The sequence below is a fragment of the Coenobita brevimanus genome, chromosome 110, assembly GCF_032717465.1.
Source record: "Coenobita brevimanus isolate Jiangsu-jjx chromosome 110, ASM3271746v2, whole genome shotgun sequence".
In the NCBI taxonomy this organism is placed as follows: Eukaryota; Metazoa; Arthropoda; class Malacostraca; order Decapoda; family Coenobitidae; genus Coenobita; species Coenobita brevimanus.
Genome location: NC_137063.1, coordinates 29,926,411 through 29,945,680, shown reverse-complemented (window position 1 = coordinate 29,945,680; position 19,270 = coordinate 29,926,411). Strand labels below are relative to the sequence as shown.

Below are 19,270 nucleotides of genomic sequence, written 5' to 3'. Positions count from 1 at the left end.
CTACACTTCTCTCCCCCTCTTCCAACGTTTCCAACACCAAAAACCTATTTCTGCATTCTAATCTGAATTCCTCCTTTTCTTCTCCTTCCCTTCTGTTGTGGAGTACCAGGAGAAAATGATAATAGGAATCGACTAAAGGATATGTGTCAGGAGAGGAGGTTGTGCATTTGTAATTCGTATTTCAAACACAAAGATGCACATAAATATACATGGTATAGAGGAAACGGGGATCGTGTTGAAAGAAGCCTGATTGATTACGTGCTCGCAGAGAGGTTGATGATGGGAGTGGTTGCTGATACGAGGGCTGTGAGAGGACAATGTGGAGGTCTGTCAGATCATATGATTGTGGTATGCAAGATCAAGCTGAAAGGAGTGAGGTGGATCAAGAGAGAGAGAAGAGCAGTCAGGGTGAAAGACTGAAAGTTGAGAAGCTGAGGATCAAAGAAGTGGCGGATGATTACAGGACCAAATTAGAGGACGAGTTAGATGCAGTGAACTGGAATGAATTGGATCTGGACAGCCTGTGGAATGCATATAGGGACTGCTTTGTTAGGAATGCTAAAGAGGTGTGTGGTGTGGCAAGAGGATCAGCAAAAAAGAAGGGTACGGCATGGTGGGATGAGGAGGTTATGAGAGCGGTGGATGAAAAGAAGAAGAAGTGGCTAAAGTGGTTACAGGATAGGGTTTCAGTTGAAATAAGAACTGAGTATATCAAGAGCAAGAAGCATGTAAAGAGACTAGTGAAGAGGAAAAAGGAGGTAAATGATGATCTGGGAAGAAAAATGAATGTGAACTAATCTGAAAATAGGAAGTGATTCTGGAAAGAGGCGCAGAAATGTACAAGTGAAAGTGGAAAGAAATGTGATAGTGTGAAGGATGCAGGTGGTAAGTTACTAACCCATGAAGCTGAGGTAAGGACCAGATGGAAAGAATATTTTGAAAGCCTGATGAATGGGAATAGAGAGGGCAGAGCAGCTGTAAACATGATTGGTTTTGGGGGTGTGCAGAGAAGGAATGCAGTGCCTTGAGACGTGACACTCGCACAGGTGAAGAGCGCTGTGAAACGGCTGAAAAATGGGAAACCAGCTGGGGTTGATGAAGTGAACGCAGAGATGCTTCAGTGTAGTGGAGAGAGTGGAATGAAGTGCTTGCTGGAGATACGTAAGAAGGCATGGAGTGAAACTGTGCCAGCAGAGTGGAAAAAGGCTGTGATTGTACCCCTGTACAAAAATAAAGGTGAGCAAAGTGAGTGCAAGAATTATTGTGGCATAAGTTTATTGAGTGTGGTAGGGAAGGCATATGGAATAATTATTACAGAAAAAGTAAGAGAGATATCAGAAGTGCTGGTGAGTGATGAACAGGGTGGCTTTAGGAGTGACAGAGGATGTGTGAAGCAAGTAATTGCAGTGAGACAGATAGCAGAGAAGGCTTGTGAGAAGGACCATAGGGTGTTTATGGAATTCATGGATCAGGATAACGCATACAACAAAGTAGACAGAGAGGGATTGTGGAAAGTTTTGTGCATGTATGGTGTAGATGGTAAGCTGCTAAGTGCTGTCAAGAGTTTTTATGATGGCAGCGAAACGTGTGTAAGGGTTAATGGGCATCTAAGTGAATGGTTCATGATTGGCGTCGGCGTGCGACAAGGTTGTGTGATGTCCCCATGGTTGTTCAATATATATATGGATGAGGTGATGAGAGAAGTAAAAACAGGAGTAATGAAGAAAGGGATGGTGCTGGTAATGAATGGTGATAGATAGAATATCTCAAATTTGTTCTATGCTGATGATGAAGTTCTGCTTGCAAGTACCGGACAAGAACTTGGTAGGCTAGTGCAAAGTTTTGTTGATGTCTGTGAGCATTGTGCCTTGAGAGTAAATGCAGAGAAGAGTAAAGTGATGGTTACTGAGAGAGAAGGTGACTCCCAGTGTGATGTCACAATGGAGAGAGACTGGAATTGGAGAGAGAGTTCAAATAGTTGGGTACAGTGATAGAAAAGAGAGGAAAATGTGCAAAAGAAGCTGAAAGCAGAGTGACACAAGGAAGAAAAGTAGCTGGTGCAATGAAGGCCTTGATAAGAAACAGAGGCTTGAGTGCTGCAACTGCACGAGGCTTACATGAGGGAGTGTTAGTGCCAACTCTAATATATGGGTGTGAGACTATGGTGTGGCATGAAAATGAAAAGTCTAGAGTAAGAGCAGTGGAGATGGAACTGCTGAGAAGTGTATGTGGAATACAAAGGGTGAATAGGATACGAAATAATGTGATTCGTGAAAAGTGTGGAGTGAGGAAATTGGTGGACACCAGAATCGAAGAGAGTGTCCTGAGATGGTATGGTCATGTGGAAAGAATGGATATAAATAGAGTGGTGAAAAAGGTATACCTGAGCAAATCTGAAGGAGGGAGGAGGCGAGGTAGGCCAAAGAGAAGATGGAGAGATGTGGTAAATGAGTATTTGAGGGAGAGAGGCTTGGAAGTCAGTGAGGCTAGGGAACTGACAAGAGATCGTGCTGGCTGGATGAATGTTGTGAGAAGAAGAGCATGATCAAGGATTTTGGCACCCCTTGTAAGCATGGCAGCGTCCAGACTGACTCAATCGGATACACTTGTGTGAAGCTGCAGAATGTGGTGAATGTTTTTGGCATATCTGGTAAAGCCAGGATTCTGGGGGCTTGAATGATGAGTGAATGGAAGTGTGGCATATTTGGATTGGGCAAGTTTGTGTTGTCTGGACATTGCTACTCCTCACCCGGCCTTTGGGTGGGAAAGGAGGTCCGGATGATGATGATGACGATAACAATAAATTATAATGATAATCATCATTCATCATCCAATCTTGAGTTGTTCCATGAGGAGAGAAGGAGCCCAGGGCTAAGCAAGCTGGTCCTGACATTTCAGATGAGAATTACCAACCTCAATCATCCCTGAGTGGCATTACTTGAGCAATAAACCTCATCCACCCCTTGGAAATAAACCTGCATAGGCTCAGTCCAACTGGAGTGCCTTAATTGCCCACTAAACCACCAGGTGCCATAATTTTGGTTTTATGGTTACCACTCAATAAAGTAAATGGTTTCTTGGTGTACAGGAAACCATTTGGCTTGTCACTCAGTGCAGAGTCACCTGTAAACAGAACAAGATGAAAGAATGAAGGACAGAAAGACAGAGGAGGAAAGAAGGAAAGAGGGAAGGAAGAGAGGAAAGGGCAGTCACCCAAGTGCAGCACGACTTTGAGTGAGTGGATGGTGAGTGCCCCTTCCACTAAAAATACTACTACTACTGCTAATTATAATAATAATAATCACCATTGTAATCATCACCATCATATGGACCTCTTTCCCACCCTATGGCAGGGTGAGGAGCAGCAACCTCCAGACAGCCTAAGTTTGCCCAGTCCAATGGGGCACGCTTCCATTCACTCATCATTCAAGCCCCCGGAATCCTGGCTCTATCTGATACACCAAAAAACTATCACCACATTCTGTAGCTTCACATAAATGCATCCGACAGAGTCAATCTGAATGCTGTCACATTAAAAAGAGGTGCCAGATCCCTGATCATGCACTTCTCACAACATCCAGCTCGCTCGATCTTTTGTCAGTCCCCTGGCCTCACCGACTTCCATAACTCTCTTCCTCACACACTCATCCACCCATATCCCTCCACCTTCTCCTTGGCCTACCTTGCCTCCTCCCTCCATCAAATTCGCTCAGATATACCTTTTTCACCACTCTATTGTTATCCCCCTCTCTCCACATGACCATACCATCTCAGACACTCACTTCAATTCTGGTGTCCACAGACTTCCTCACTCCACGTCTCTCATGAATCACATTATTTTGTATCTTATCCACTCTCTGTACTCTACATACATTCCTCAGCAGTCCTATCACCACTGTTCTCACTCCTGACTTTTTTCATTTTCATGCCATACCATAGTCTCACATCCATATGTTAAAGTTGACACTAATACACCTTCATGTAAGCCTTGTGCAGCTGCAACACTCAAGCCTTTGTTTCTTATCAAGGCTTTCACAGCACCAGCTACTTTCCTTCCTTGTGTCACTCTACTTTCCACTTCTTTGGCACATTTTCCTCTCTTTTCTACCACTGTACACAGGTATTTGAACTCTCTCACCAATTCCAGTGTCTCTCCATTCAGTGTAACATCACACTGGGAGTCACCTTCCCTCTCGATTACCATCACTTTAGTCTTTTCTACATTTATTCTCAAGGCACGATGCTCACAGACATCAGCAAAACTCAGCACTAGTCTACCAACTTCTTGTCCGGTATTTGCAAGTAGTACTGTACTGCATCAGCATAGAACAAATTTGAGATATTCCATCCATCACCATTCATGACTAACGCCATGCCCTCTCTCCATTACTCATGTTTTTACTTCTCTCATCATCCCATCCATATTGATATTGAACAACCATGAGAGAATCACACAACCTTGTCGCATGCCCACACTGATTGTGAACCATTCACTTAGATGCCCATTTACCTTTACACATGCCTCGCTACCATCATAAAAATTCTTGATGGCACCTAGAAGCTTACCATCTACACCATACATGAGCAAAACCATCCACAATCCTTCTCTGTCTACTTTGTTGTAAGCTTTTTCCAAATCCATAAATGCCATAAACATCAAACGGTCCTTCTCACAAGCCTTCTCCACTATCTGTCTCACTGCAAATATTTGATCCACACATCCTCAGCCACTCCTAAAGCCACCCTGTTCATCACTCACTACAACTTCTGATATCTCTCTTACTTTCTCTACAATAATCCTTCCATATACCTTCCCTACAATATTCAAGAAACTTATCCCATGATGATGATGGCAATAATAATAATAATAATAAAAACAAAAATAATAATAATAATAATAATAACTAGGAAGCACTGAGAAAGCACATACCTCTGCTAATGCCACTGCCATTAAAAAGGATCCAGATCCAGATCCAGATCAGAGACATTGTGTGGAATTCATAGGACCCGGATCCACCCCCAAATATAATTAATTGTTCCTTGATCCATGGCCCACTCTTGAACAAAATTTTATTGAAATTCATTAAGAACTTTTGGAGATATTTCATATTGGATCCTGATCCAGATCTATCCCCAAATTTAATCAATTCTTTCTTTGCCCATGGCCCCCCCTTCCATCAAATATCACTGAAATCCACTGAGAATTTTTGTAGGTATCACCTGGACATACAGACAGACAAACATAGGTGAATACATAAACTCCTCCAATTTCGTTGGTGGAGGTAATAATAATAATAAAAAAATAATACATGATTTATTTTGTCTTTTTTTTTTACTTTGTTTATAACTATGATGCCTGTATGTTAGTGAGAGATATCTAACTATGATGATGCCTCTGTTAGTGAGAGGTGTCTGGGTGAGGTCTGTGATTGTTTAGGTAGGGAGGGAGGGGTTATTTTATAAACAACAATCAGAAGCAGCAGCCATAGTATTGCCACTACAGCAGACCCTCACTCTACAATGACCCAGTGTGCAATAAATCACTTATACAATGATAAAAGTTAGGACCTTCTTTTATATACTCTATGCTCACATTCTGCTTATACAGTACAGTTCTGTACAATCATTACAATCCTGTAAAAACCCTAACTGGTCAACATACAATCACTGTTTTCACTTATGACTGTACACATGGAAGCTTTAAGTTATCTGTTTGTTCCGAGATGGCCTTTGAACTTGGTCACTATTGGGTGTGTTAAGAGTCAGTGATGGAACATTGTGTGATGTTAGTGTTCAAGCAGCAAGTGAGGTGCAGTAACTACCAGTTCAGGTGAGTTGGAAATCAATTTGTTTACTAACTTTTCCTGGTAAGCAGCATGCGAAGTGTAGTGAAGTGAAAAAACTATCAGTGTAGGTGAGCTGGAACCTTGCTTTTCAACTGTTGGGTGGGTGACCCTTGGCCAAAAAAGGATCCCACCTGAACCCAAAATTTAATTGACTCAATATACAATAAATCACTATGCGATGGATTTTTTTCAACTATATCCTCATTGTACAATGAGGGTGTACTGTTATAGTCCACTACGTCACAGTTTTAATGCAAAATACTATATTTATGTTTCTCCAATTACAACACAAATACCGTATGTTACTTCTGAGTGGCCGTGATGACACAACCTACTGAATGATGTACTATAATCCTATAAGACTTACTCTTCTATTTCCAGTTCTTTTATCCTCTCAGCCTGGGTCTCCATCATGGATAACTCCTCATCCTGGTCTGAACATACATGCTTCAGCTGGGAGACAACCTTTGAAGGGAAAACAGACTTATTTACACATAGTGACAAGCTGGAGTTTTACTGTAATGTATTCATATATCAATAGCTGTAGCATAAAACTTATCTCAGACAGGCTACTGCCAATGTGATGGCGCTGTTTGAAAATTATTCCTGCTACCGCTAGATAACACTATTCAACTCTGAGAATAATTTTCATTGGTAAGGAGTAGAAATAATCTCCTTTAACCTCTTTAACCCTCTCAGGCACAGTCACGCGATTCGCGTGACATGTGGATTTTCTCAATTTGTTCAGTCACTCGAATCGTGTTCCTAAGCACAAAAAAAATAGCCAAAAATTAAGTTTCTGGCAAAATCACGTCAAATTTTGATGAAATGTAGCGAGTATAGCGCTTTCCAATGGTAAGGCATTAGCAACACTGAGCTGCCTAATTGGGCCCACCACATAGCAGTATACCTCAGTCTCTTCCAAGCAGCCAGGCGGTGGGTTGCGTTGTGTCTTCAGTCCCTTTAAAAGCCTACTAATTCTCCCCCTCCTTCCTGAGCCAAAGCCCCTATTGACTCAGTGTGATAATGCAATATTTATGAGCATATTTGTATGTGATATTGTCGACGGAACATAGATATATGTCACGAAAAGGAATTGTGTCCGTTATGAAGCGTTAGGCCTACGAGCCGATATGCGTGTTCACTGTTCCGGGGTTTCGCCTCTCGCCCTCCCCAAGGCCCCTGGTGTGATTACAAATACGTATATAATGAAGCCAATGCCTAAAGTGTATTTTGTGTGAAAGATATTGTGGCTGGCTTGGTGAAATTATGGTACCATAGTGTGGAATGGGGCAGGCATCACATACAGCTTTTATAGTCGGGAAGGAAGAATTAGAGGTGTTTAGTGATGGAATTATTGTGATTCTGATAGTGAAAATGCGTACGGAATTGTGTGAAATATACGTCAAACATGCTGCGGGTGTTCGTGAAGTAGTGTGGTGTGTGACACTACAATAGAGTCACAGTGAGTGTTCACAGAGAAATATTTCATGCATTCACTGACTTTGCTAAAACAAAGTGCAAGTGTCAGAGACAAGAAATATGCCACAGCCACATATACATACGTATGCTGTGCAGCGAATGTTCGTGGAGAAATCTATTGTGTGGATCGCATGTGGTTTAGGCAAATGTATCGCAAGGAGAGAAGAAAATACGCCGCAGCCACAGACACACACACACATGCACACACACTCACCCACACCCACACGCTCATTCACATGCACACGCACATGCTCACCCACACACGCACACGCTCACCCACACACGCACACGCTCACACACTACATAACTCCTCATCTTCAAGCTACTGCCAGCATCTCAACACCTCTGAAGGAAGTGAGTTATCTGTATTTTGTTGTTCTGTATATTGACCTATTTCTATAGTTCAATATTTTTTACACAAATAAATAATGTTTTTTACATAAACACATATGAGATGGAAGAAAGTTCAGCTTCTTTGTCAGAACCAAGCAAAAAGACTAGTGGTCATGTCGAGTTTCTGACAGCACTATCAAAAACCTTATGATACTTTACGTGTATACTTTGAGTAAAAAAAGAAAATAATAAAACGTAACGAGCGAAAATATGTAGCAGTGGGTAAGGTAGGGAAAGAGTGTTTTTTATCTCGCGTGCAGGTGGGGAAGAGTATTCTATGTTTGTCGTCCAATTACTCCAAAACTATTGGACGTATCGATTTCCCGTAAGAACCATGATAAAGAGCAGTAAATTCTACGTATGTTCATTTGCAGAATATAAGCCTCTGGGAGCATTTTCTGTTGGAAAAGTTGGGGGAACAAACTTTCGGTAAAGTCAAAAGTGCTTGGAGGAGTAATCTCACTTTGTCGGCCAATTACTCGAAAACTATTGGACGTATAGATTTCCTATAAGAACCATGATAAAGAGCAGTAAATGCTACGTATGTACACGACATAACAATGTAATATCTATGATAAGAATTCGTTGTTATGTAGGCGGGAATATTGCATATGCTGTGCGCACATCACAAAAGTGACGTAAGGACGTGAGTTCCCAGTCGTTTTTGGCGATTTACTCGAGAACTATGAGGCGTATGGAAACCAAGAGGTGCTCATTAGAAAGCTGGTGAAATTCTGCATAATATTATGCAATAAAAACATAACATCTGCGAGAAAATTTCCATATTAGAGTTCCTTGATTTTTTTTTTCAAAATGGCTTTCAGTTTTTGGCTATTTTCTTGAAAACTACAAATCATATCAACACAGGATTTGTCTCTCTAGAAAGCTGATGAAATTCTCTATCAAAACTTCTAATAACATTTTCCTATATGATGGAAAACACTCGAATGGTGATCTTGGGAAGCGAACGTGACGTAGCAAAATTTTATTCACGGCCGCCTAATGTTGTTATATTCATGTTTTCCTGTTTTTTTGTGGTGCTTATCAGCTAGAACAAACATCGACAAATAAGATGACATAGGTTTCATGGCAGTATATTGATGTTTGGGTGACGAAAATAAGGAAAGAATACGTGTTATTTGCTGCAACGGGCAGCCGGGTCGGGCGGCTTAGCAGATAAAGTCGTGTGCCGGAAAACTTACTGAAACTTATCGTGCACGAGAGGGTTAATATAATTACAATCACAAGTTGAACAGCAGTTCTTTACTATCTCCTTTTTGAAATGTAATGAGCCCTTTGGTGTTTATGGGTCCGGTGCAAATTTCAACCGCTCGTTACCAGATGATGCAGGCTGCGTCTGTGCACATTTCAATTGCTCGTTACTATTCGACGACAGTTGCGTCAAATAAAATGGCCCTTTTTTGGTAACAGAATGATTTTGGTCCAAGTCTGAGAGAGAACAATGAGCTACTTGAATCCCTGTGTATTCCTCCACCACGCTCAACCCATGCTGCAACGACCGTCGCCCCACTGCCTCATCAGTGAGCTACGAACCTTGCTCTCAACTGCGTCCAGAAGTGTTTTTTGCTGCATCGTTGTGAGTGCCCTGGCTGTTGTTTTCTGCAGTGTTTTGGAACTGTGGTTCACTGCAATTGGTAAACATTGTTCAGTTGACATTCTGGAAGAATAAATTCCATAATGAACAAAAATGGAAGATGAGAAGGAAACGACAAGTTCAGTTATGGAGAAGGTGGCAAGCACGAGTAGTAGGTCTAAGATCACGAGTGGCAAAAAGAGAGATCGGCCTGTGTATTTAACACAGTCTGTCCCCCTTTATAAATACAGAAGATGAAAAAACAAAATAAGTTTCAAAGAGAGCCTGAGGACAGTAAATCACCCATGGGGATGAGGATGGGTTCATGGAATGTGGGAAGTTTGAGGGGAAGAGCAGGGGAAGTCGTTGAGGCATTCAGCAGGAGGTGGGTGGATGTGGCGTGTTTGCAGGAAGTCCGGTACAGGGGTGGATCAGCCAGAAAGATTGTTGGGAAGGACTGTTGCTATAAGTTGTTTTGGCAGGGGGGGACAGACGGATAGGGAGGTGTTGGTGTGATGGTTGCGGAGAAATGGGTGGAATATGTTATGAATGTTTTGAGAGTAAGCGATAGGATATTGGTAGTGAAAATTCTGTTGGGAAGAAAGATAGCTGCGATTATATCGGCATATGCTCCACAGGCAGGATTGGATGAAGCAGAGAAAGATAGATTTTGGGATGATTTAATACGTGTAGTGGGTGGTATGCGGGATGATGAGATAGTGATTTTGGGAGGGGACTTAAATGGTCATGTAGGTGAAGCAGCACAAGGTTATGAAGGAGTGCATGGGGGATGTGCGTATGGTATAAGGAATGCAGAAGGGGAAAGGATACTCGAGTTTGGGGAGGCAACGGACATGATTGTGTGCAACACATATTTTAGGAAAAGAGACAGTAGGTTAATTACGTATGAGTCTGGGGGAAATAGCAGTCAGATAGATTATTTTCTGGTTAGGAGGGCCAATAGGAGGTTAGTGAGGGATGTTAAAGTTATAGGAAGTGAGGAGTGTGTGCAGCAGCACAAACTATTGATTTGTGATATGGTGCTTAAAGAACAAGTGATGAAAAAGAGGACTTATGTACCTAGGAGGAAAATATGGAAGCTGAAAAACCAAGTAGTAAGGGATGCCTTCTATAGCGAGTTGAGAGTGGTGGCTGAACAGGGAGCTGTAGACAGAGGCGTTAATGAACAGTACAGAGACCTCAAGAACAATTTCTTGAGAGTTACTGATGTAACATGTGGCTGGACAAGAGGACCACCAAGATATAAAGTAACCTGGTGGTGGGATGAGGGTGTAGAAGCTGCAATTAAGGAGAAAAGAAGGCTTTTCCGGGAATGGAAGAAGGGTGGTAGCAAAGAGGAATATTTGGCTGCCAAGCGTAGAGCTAGAAGAGAGGTATACAGGACAAAGTCTGAGTCACAGAGACAATTACTGTACTTGATAACCTAAATCATGGGGAAAGGAAAAATTTATTTAGGGTGGCAGGTCAGGTGAAGAGGGATAATCGGGATATCATAGGTGAGCAGTGTATGAAGAATGATGAAGGAAGGGTAGTGGTGAACAGTGAGGATATTAAAGATGCATGGAGAGAGCATTATAACCAGTTGTTGAATGAGGAGTTTGACTGGGACAGGGAAGGTTTGGAGCCAGCAGATCCAGTGTCTGGCCCTTGGCCTTTGATTGATACTGCTACTGTGAGTGAGGCAATAGGCAGGATGAGGGTGGGGAAGGCAGCAGGTGTGTCTGGGTTGACTGCCGAAATGTTGAAGGCCTCAGGCGATTTAGGGGTGAGTTTAGTCACTGACCTGATAAATAGAATTATATATGAGTGTGTTGTCCCAGATGATTGGCTGAAGAGTGTAATTGTAAATGTGTATAAAGGGAAGGGTGATGCCCAGGAAAGAGGAAATTATAGAGGTATAAAGCTTTTAGATCAGATAATGAAGGTAATGGAGAGAGTTTTAGAAGGTATGATTAGAGAAAGAGTGAATATTGATGAGATGCAGGTTGGGTTTATGCCAGGTAGGGGGACCACTGATGCCATATTCATTGTTCGACAGCTTCAGGAAAAATATATTGGTAGGAGAAGGGATCTTTATTTTGTTTTTGTTGATTTGGAAAAGGCCTTTGACAGAGTCCCTATAGAGGTGGTGAAGTGGGCAATGAGAAAGCTTGGCTTGGAGGAGTGGCTGCTTAGGGTGGTTATGGCCATGTATGTGGGTGCTCACACCCAGGTGAGAGTGAATGGAGATTTGAGTGATGAGTTTTCCGTGAATGTTGGTGTGCATCAGGGTCAGTCTTGAGTCCCATGTTGTTTAGCATGGTACTTGAAGCCCTTTCACGTGACTTTAGAAATGGACTCCCGTGGGAGTTGTTGTATGCTGATGATTTGGTGCTGATTGCAGAGAATGAAAGGGAGGCAGAAAGGTTTAGGAAGTGGAGAGATGGTATGGGGCAAAAGAGTTTAAGGGTAAATGCAGATAAAACAAATTGATGATATCTAGGGTTGGTGGCGGTACTGTCAAAGACGAGGGACAGTGGCCATGTGCTGTTTGCCACAAGGGCGTGGGAAGTAATTCCATCTTGTGCGGTGTGTGTGATAAATGGGTGCATAAGAGATGTAGTGGTATCGGAGGTAGACTGCGAGATAATGCTGATTTTATGTGTACAGGGTGCAGAGGTGAGCAGTTGGAAATTGTCAGGCGTGAAAGGATTGAACTTGCTGGTGAATCTCTTGAGTGTGTGGAAGAGTTTTGTTATTTGGGAGAAATGTTGTGTGCTGGAGGTGGGGCTGGAGCTAGCTCTGTGGCTAGGGTGAGAAGTGGTTGGAAGAAGTTCAGGGAGCTCTTGCCTTTCCTGACATTGAGAGGGCTCTCCCTACGTGCCTAGGGGTCTTTGTATGCAGCATGTGTTAGGAGTGTAATGCTGTATGGCAGCGAGACCTGGGCAGTGAAGGAGGAAGATATTCGCCGGCTCAGACGTACAGAAATGACAGTGATTAGGTGGATGTGCAGTGCGTCCCTGCATCCAAGCCCTGGAGGGGCTGGGTTTACAATGGAAGAGTTGAGAGGTAGGATGGGACTTCAGTGTATTGGTGTTGTGATGAGGAGAGGTAGATTGAGGTGGTTTGGTCATGTGGAGAGGATGCGGGATGATAATTGGGTGAGGAAGGTGAGAAGTGTTAATATTGGGGGTGGGGTTATGAGGGGTAGACCGAGAAAGACATGGGACGAGGTCATTAAGTGTGACCTTAGGGTTAAGGGACTGAACAGGGAGGCTGCAATGGATCGTGAAGCGTGGAGAGCCGCCATGAGGTGACCAAGGCCGACACATGCAAGCATGTTGGAGCCTTTAAAAACAAAACGAAAACGAAGTATGCAGCCTTACTGTATAACGACAGTGACAGTGAAATGACCAGCTCAGAAAAGAGTAATGGTGTGAAAGTGGCAAGTGCTGTGAAGCCTGGTAAAGTGAGGGTAGGAGCACAAAAGGGGCCTAAGGTGAAAGGCAAGTCCGCCAAGCTTGGCCGCAAGTGTGAGGTAAGTTCTGAGGTTACCTCAAGTAAAATGCATAATATTGTCAAAAAAGGTGATAGTGAATCTGATTCAGATGAAATACTGCTTGGGGTGAATAAGGAAAGTGAGGAAAGTGATGCTTCAAGCAAAACAGTGAAATTTCATATGTGAGAACTGAGTCACCCACTCTTCTCCATGGTGGTATCAGGCGGCATGCCCAGCCTCACCTGCACCAGATCCCACCCCACTCCATCCAATCCCCCGGCGACTCCTTTCCCGCTACAAAGGCACACCCGGAACCCTCACTCTCCCTCTCACCATCTCCACCACGTTCACCTACGCCCCGCGTGCCTCATCCACACTCACCGTCCCCACCACAATCTCCAGTTTCTCCACCATTATGGACAGAGGACAGTGGGCCACCATGTCCTCATCATTTCACTGGAAATCTTGGATTGAAGATCCCCCTTCCTCAGTCCCCCACAGAGTTCCTTCAACTGCTCCTGACCCATGAGTTGCTTGAGTACCTGACAGAAGAGACATGTATATATGCCATGCAGCATATTGGCAACAATGAGCGACCAAGACATCAGTGGATTCATGTGATTGTGGCGGACATTGCTAAGTTTCGGGGACTCACAATTCCCACAGGAATTGTGAGGTTGCCACGCCTTTCAATGTACTGGGCAGTTGGTGAACTGTACAACGTCGCCAACTTCAATCAGTGTACAACCAGGTCCAGTTATTTCTCCATCAACAGGTATTTCCATGCTTATAACAACAATGCAATACCAAGGGGCAACACTGACAGGTTCGTGAAGGTCCGGCCTGTAATGGAATACCTGAGCAACAAGTCCTAGGAGGTTTATGTGCAGGAGAAGGAGGTATCAGTTGATGAAGGTGGTATGACATGGAAGGGAATTCTCAGACTTAACATGTACAACTCACATAAACCGGAGATATACTGTGTGAAAATGATAATTGCTACAGAGGCACTCACTGGGCACGTGTTCAATTTCGAAGTGTACTATGGAATCGGAAGGAAGACACAAGACACCGTCCTGTCCATCCTCCAACACATGGAGGGCCAAGGTTACCATGTCTACATGGACAACTTTTATAATTTGGTTGACCTAGCTGAACTGCTATATGAAAAGCAGTTTCACGTGTGCGGTACCCCGTACCTAGTGCAAGGTGGTGTCCCTCCAGACCTCAGGGCAGCAGGCAAAAAGACGTTGCCCCTGGACACCACTCTGTTCCGCCGTAAGGGGGACATCTTTGTCATCCTGTGGCAAGATACCTGTCTTGTGTCTGCCATCTACACTCTCAACAACAACACACAAAAAGTCAACCGATGAGTGAAAACCAAATGCCATGGTGTCACATCATTTTCCATGAGGGTGGGCAACAAGCCCTTGGCCACTGTCGAGTACAAGTACGTGGGTGGTGTAGATCTATATGATCAAATACTACCACTTTACTCGACAAACACTCAAGTGGACAATGAAAATGATATTGTATCTCCTGCAAATGACCCTTCACAAAGCCTATGTCCTGTTTAAGAAATACAAAGGTGACCAAAAGATGGATCTGCTGAAATTCCATCATGAAGCTATCATGGCATTGGTGCACTTTAACCCAGATGTGTGGCCACATGCTGGAGATAACATACCCCATGCTCCTGAAAGGCACAGGATGAGCAAGAGGGCAGGAACGGTCAAAAGATGAAAGAAATAAAGGAAGAAGGTGTGTCTGAAAGGGTGATTGCAGCAATGTCACCTCAGCATCCTCCACTCTCACTTCATTCCCAGTCGCCTACCCTGTCTACCTGCCAGGCAGGACCCTCGTCTTCCCAGCCTCCACCCTCATCTCAAGCAGCTGGGGCTTCATCATGAGCCCGGAAGCAATTGTTCAGTTCCCCAGAGGAGGTGGATGCTCCTGTAAGGACAGAGGAAGAGGAAAAGGAAGTGGCCCCTGGTGATATTCTTCCTCCACGCAAACGGCAGCTCATTGACCACATTCATCGTCTCGGGAAAGATCTTGACCACTCCTTGACCATCATCAAGAAGAGGAGGCGGTGCCGTGTGTGCTTCAAGAGTGGGAAGAGGAAAGATACAAAGTATGAGTGTGTCACTTGTAAAAATCCACTGTGTGCCACATGTACCAATGCTTACCATCGTAAGCAGCAGTACTGGATGACCTAACCAGGGGCCTCACACTTCCCCTCCACACCCATCATCTTCAACGTTTTCTTCGCCTCTTGTGGAGGGGACATCATCATCATCCTTCATCATCATTAATGTCATCTACACTACCTCAACAAAAGCATGGAGCTACACAGTTTTGGTAAGTACTAATTTATCTCTATCTATTTATCTATAGCCTGACGCCCTAATCCCACAAAGGGTGGCCGCAGACAAAATGCCTCCAAGTCACTCTGTCAACCACCATTTGACTACCCTCCCCCCAGCTCACCCCCCCCTCCCTCATATATCTCTCAACTCCATCCCTCCACCTCATCCTCGGTCTACCCCTCCCTCTCCCTCCCTCCACCTCACCTACATACACCCTCTTAGTCAGTCTTTCATTCTCCATTCTCTCCACATGTCCAAACAACCTAAGTGTATTTCTCTTAATCTTCTCAACCACATCCACATCCACCCCACAACGTTCCTTCACTTCTTCATTCGTCAGCCTGTCCCTCCATGTCACTCCACATGCTCCTCTCAAGTAACTCATTTCCACTGCTCTCACTCTTGACTTGTTCCCCTCTTGCAAGGTCCACGCCTCGCTTCCATACGTCAGGGTAGGGATCACAATACTATCATGCAGTGACTTCTTAACTTTCCACTGCTCTCACTCTTGACTTGTTCCCCTCTTGCAAGGTCCACGCCTCGCTTCCATACGTCAGGGTAGGGATCACAATACTATCATGCAGTGACTTCTTAATTTCCATACTCACCTCCCTATTCCTCATCACTGCTTTCAATGAACCAACAACCTTCCTTTCCTGCTGTACCCTTTCACGCACTTCCTCCCCCAAATTCCATCCTTACTCATCACACTACCCAAGTACGTGAATGCACTCACATTTCCCATATCCTCACCATCCGAACTCACTGTACAATCTGTGACTTCTTTCCTCCCAACCACCATAACTTTACTCTTGTTTACATTAACTTTCAGATTCCTCTTCCTACACACTGTCCCAAAATCATTCACCAAACCTTGCAACTCCCATTCATCTTCACTCAACAATACTGTATCATCAGCAAACAGCAACACCGGAATCATCCAAATCTCACCCTCATTCATTAGAGCCACCCCCACATCCACTGCCCTACCTTGCACCACCTTTACAACCCCATCCATGTATATATTAAACAGCCATGGAGACATTACACAACCCTGTTTCAGTCCAATATTGAGATCAAAGAACTCACTCAGCTCACCATCCACTCGCATCGTAGCCCTAGTTCCTTCGTACATACTCTTCACAGCACTCAACAATTTCCCCTCCACTCCATATATTCTTAATACTTTCCACATACCTTGCCTATCTATTCTGTCATAAGCTTTCTCCAAGTCCATGAAGGCAGCATACACTTTCTTTTCCTTCTCTAGATACTTCTCCACTAAACATCTTAAAACAAATATCTGATCTACACACCCGTTTCCCTTCCTAAATCCCCCTTGTTCTTCTCCATCTAGCTCTTCTGTCATATGCCTGCCTAACCTATCAATGAGTATTCTACCATATATTTTTCCAGTCACACTAAGAAGGCAAATACCCCTATGGTTACCACATACTTCTCTCTCCCCTTTTCCTTTGTATAAAGGAACAATTATACCTGATTTCCAGTCCTCTGGAACCCTTCCCTCTTCCCAGGCCAATCAACACAACTTCCATACTCACTCCACAACAATCTCACCCCCATACCTCAGCATTTCACCATATACTCCATCAATTCCTGGGGCCTTTCCCATCTTGATCTTCTTCATTGCTTCCAATACTTCCACCCTACTGATCTCTTCCTCCCTCCTCTCATCTCTTCTTCTCCCAGCCATTCCCCAACCACTTATACTCACACTGCTCTCACTCTCTACATTCAACAAATCCCCAAAGTGCTCCTTCCATCTCCTCAATTTCTCTCTCTTCTCCACCAACAATCTATTATTCCTATCTTTCACTCCCCTACTATTTCCCCTTTCACACTGCCTTACTTTCTTTACCTCCTTCCAAAACAATTCCCTACTCTCCCTCCATTTCACACTCAGATTCCTCCCAAACTCTTCATCCCCTTTCTTCTTACTCTCCTTCACCAGTCTCTTCACCTCTCTTCTCCTGCTCACATATACCTCTCTCTTCTCTCTCTCTCATCTTCTCCCCTTCCTCTACTCACTAACCATTCACTATATGCCTTCTTCTTTTGTTCCACGGCTTGTTTCACCTCATCATTCCACCATGCTGTTCCTTGCACACCCCTGCATCTCCTCACTCCACAAACCAACTCACATGCTGCGCCTATCTCTTCCGTGAATATCTTACATACATCTTCCACCCCTTCCATCTGCTCTAGCTCATACCTTCCCAATCTTTCTTCCACTATGCTCTTATACTCTGCCATTTTCTCACTCTCTTGCAACTTCTCCACTCTTCTCACAGGAGCTGTTTCCTCCTGTCTTCCCCTTCGTCTCTTAACCAATTTCTTTGCAGCTTTACCTCGGCAATTGCTAAGTGATGGTCCGAGACTCCATTCCCCCACCCTCTCCACACTCTTGCATCCAACACTTGTCTTCTCATTCGCTCATCCACACACACGTAGTCTATCATTGCCTTTCGTTCAACAAGTTCACCATCCATCCTCCTCATGACTCTCCATATATACCGGTGGATCATCTTATGCCGAAAGTAGGTGTTGGCTATTGCCAACCCCTTACCAGCACAGATGTCCACCAAATCACTATCATTCCCATCTACTTCAGCTGGCACAGCCCACTGACCAACCACTCCATCCACTCGTACATTCCCAACTTTGCCATTCATGTCTCCAATCAAAAGCACTCTCTCGCTCCTCTCAAATTTGTCCATACATGCTTCTACTCTCGTCCAAAACTCATCTTTCACTCTTGCCACTTGGTCCCCTGCTGGAGCATACGCACATACAATTGCCCACGCTTGTATACCTACTTTCATCCTCACCCATACAATCCTTGCACCCACTGCTCCATACTCTCTTATATTCTCCTTCCACTTCTTGCTTATCATCAGACATACTCCCTCTCGTGCCCTCTCATTCTCGTTAACTCCTGCACATATACCTAAACCATGTTCCCATTCTCTCACCCTTTCACCTCTCCCTTTAGTTTCAGTCAATCCACATATATCCACTCTTGCATCGTCAAGCACCTGCACAATCTCTCTCTTTCACTTCATCATTCATTCCTCTCACATTCCACGTCCCCACCCTCAGTATGTCCTTTGTCCGTTCCTTAGTTGTCAACGTATGGTCCGTCCTGGTCCAAGGCGCTTTTTTCGCTTGTTTAGTTGGTTCTTTTTACGGGGTGGGGCACTAACCCACCACCACTAATTTATAAAGTAATAAAATATATATGCAGTAATCTCTCCAATATCCAATGTAATACAGCAAAGCCATGTCCGGGAAGAGGGCTTGTCCAGTTACTGGGACCGTGCCTCCTGGACTGCTACTTATGGACCCTAACCCAGCCTAACACAGAAAATCACCTACATAACTCCCTACTGGACATGCATAGCACCTATTTAAGACCCTATTCACACAAATAAGGGACAGAAAGCATGAAATAAATGAAAAGGAACCACTCACTAAGTGTAGTGGTATCCTGTTTTTAGGGTGGCTCTACATCGAGTGGCAAGCCAAATGATTTCCTGTAAACCAGGAAATCATTTACAATGCTGGTGGTAACCTTATAACCAACCGGCACATGTTCCCTACCTGACAGCAAGTGGGTTGGCGGAGGGTTAGTGCCCCTCCCCAGAAAACAACTAACTAAAAATACAAACAAGGAGCCTCGGACCAGGACTGACCAAAAGATGACGACTAAGGATCGTACAAAGGACATGATACGGATGGCAACCTGGAATGTAAGGGGTGCAAATGATGAGGTGATAGAGAGAGAGATTAACCAGGTGCTTAAAGGTGCAAAAGTGGATGTCTGTGGATTAACTGAAACTAAATGGAGAGGAGAGAATGGGAGTATGGATGGGGTCCCATCTCTACTGGGTGAAAGCAGCAGCCTGGGTTAAGAGCAATGACTGGCTTATTCCCTGACGGCAATAAAGCAAAGATGGTGACAGATGCCATGAAGCATTTACCCACTGAGCTCATCTCTGTAACTTGTTCCTTTGAGCCTCTGATGGGTTACTCACCACTGTAAAGCCAATGTGTCATCCTGGTTGCC

At 44.0% G+C, this 19,270-nt stretch overlaps 1 protein-coding gene across 1 annotated transcript in view; it reads right to left on the bottom strand.

Moving 5' to 3' along the window:
• The window catches only part of sti (citron rho-interacting kinase sticky), a 421,549-nt gene that overhangs the window by 215,534 nt on the left and 186,745 nt on the right, over positions 1 to 19,270 (bottom strand). Inside the window, exon 17 of the mRNA XM_080286239.1 lies at positions 6,214 to 6,311. Within this exon, the coding sequence (XP_080142365.1) occupies positions 6,214 to 6,311 (98 nt within the window). The remainder of the gene's footprint in view (positions 1 to 6,213; positions 6,312 to 19,270) is intronic.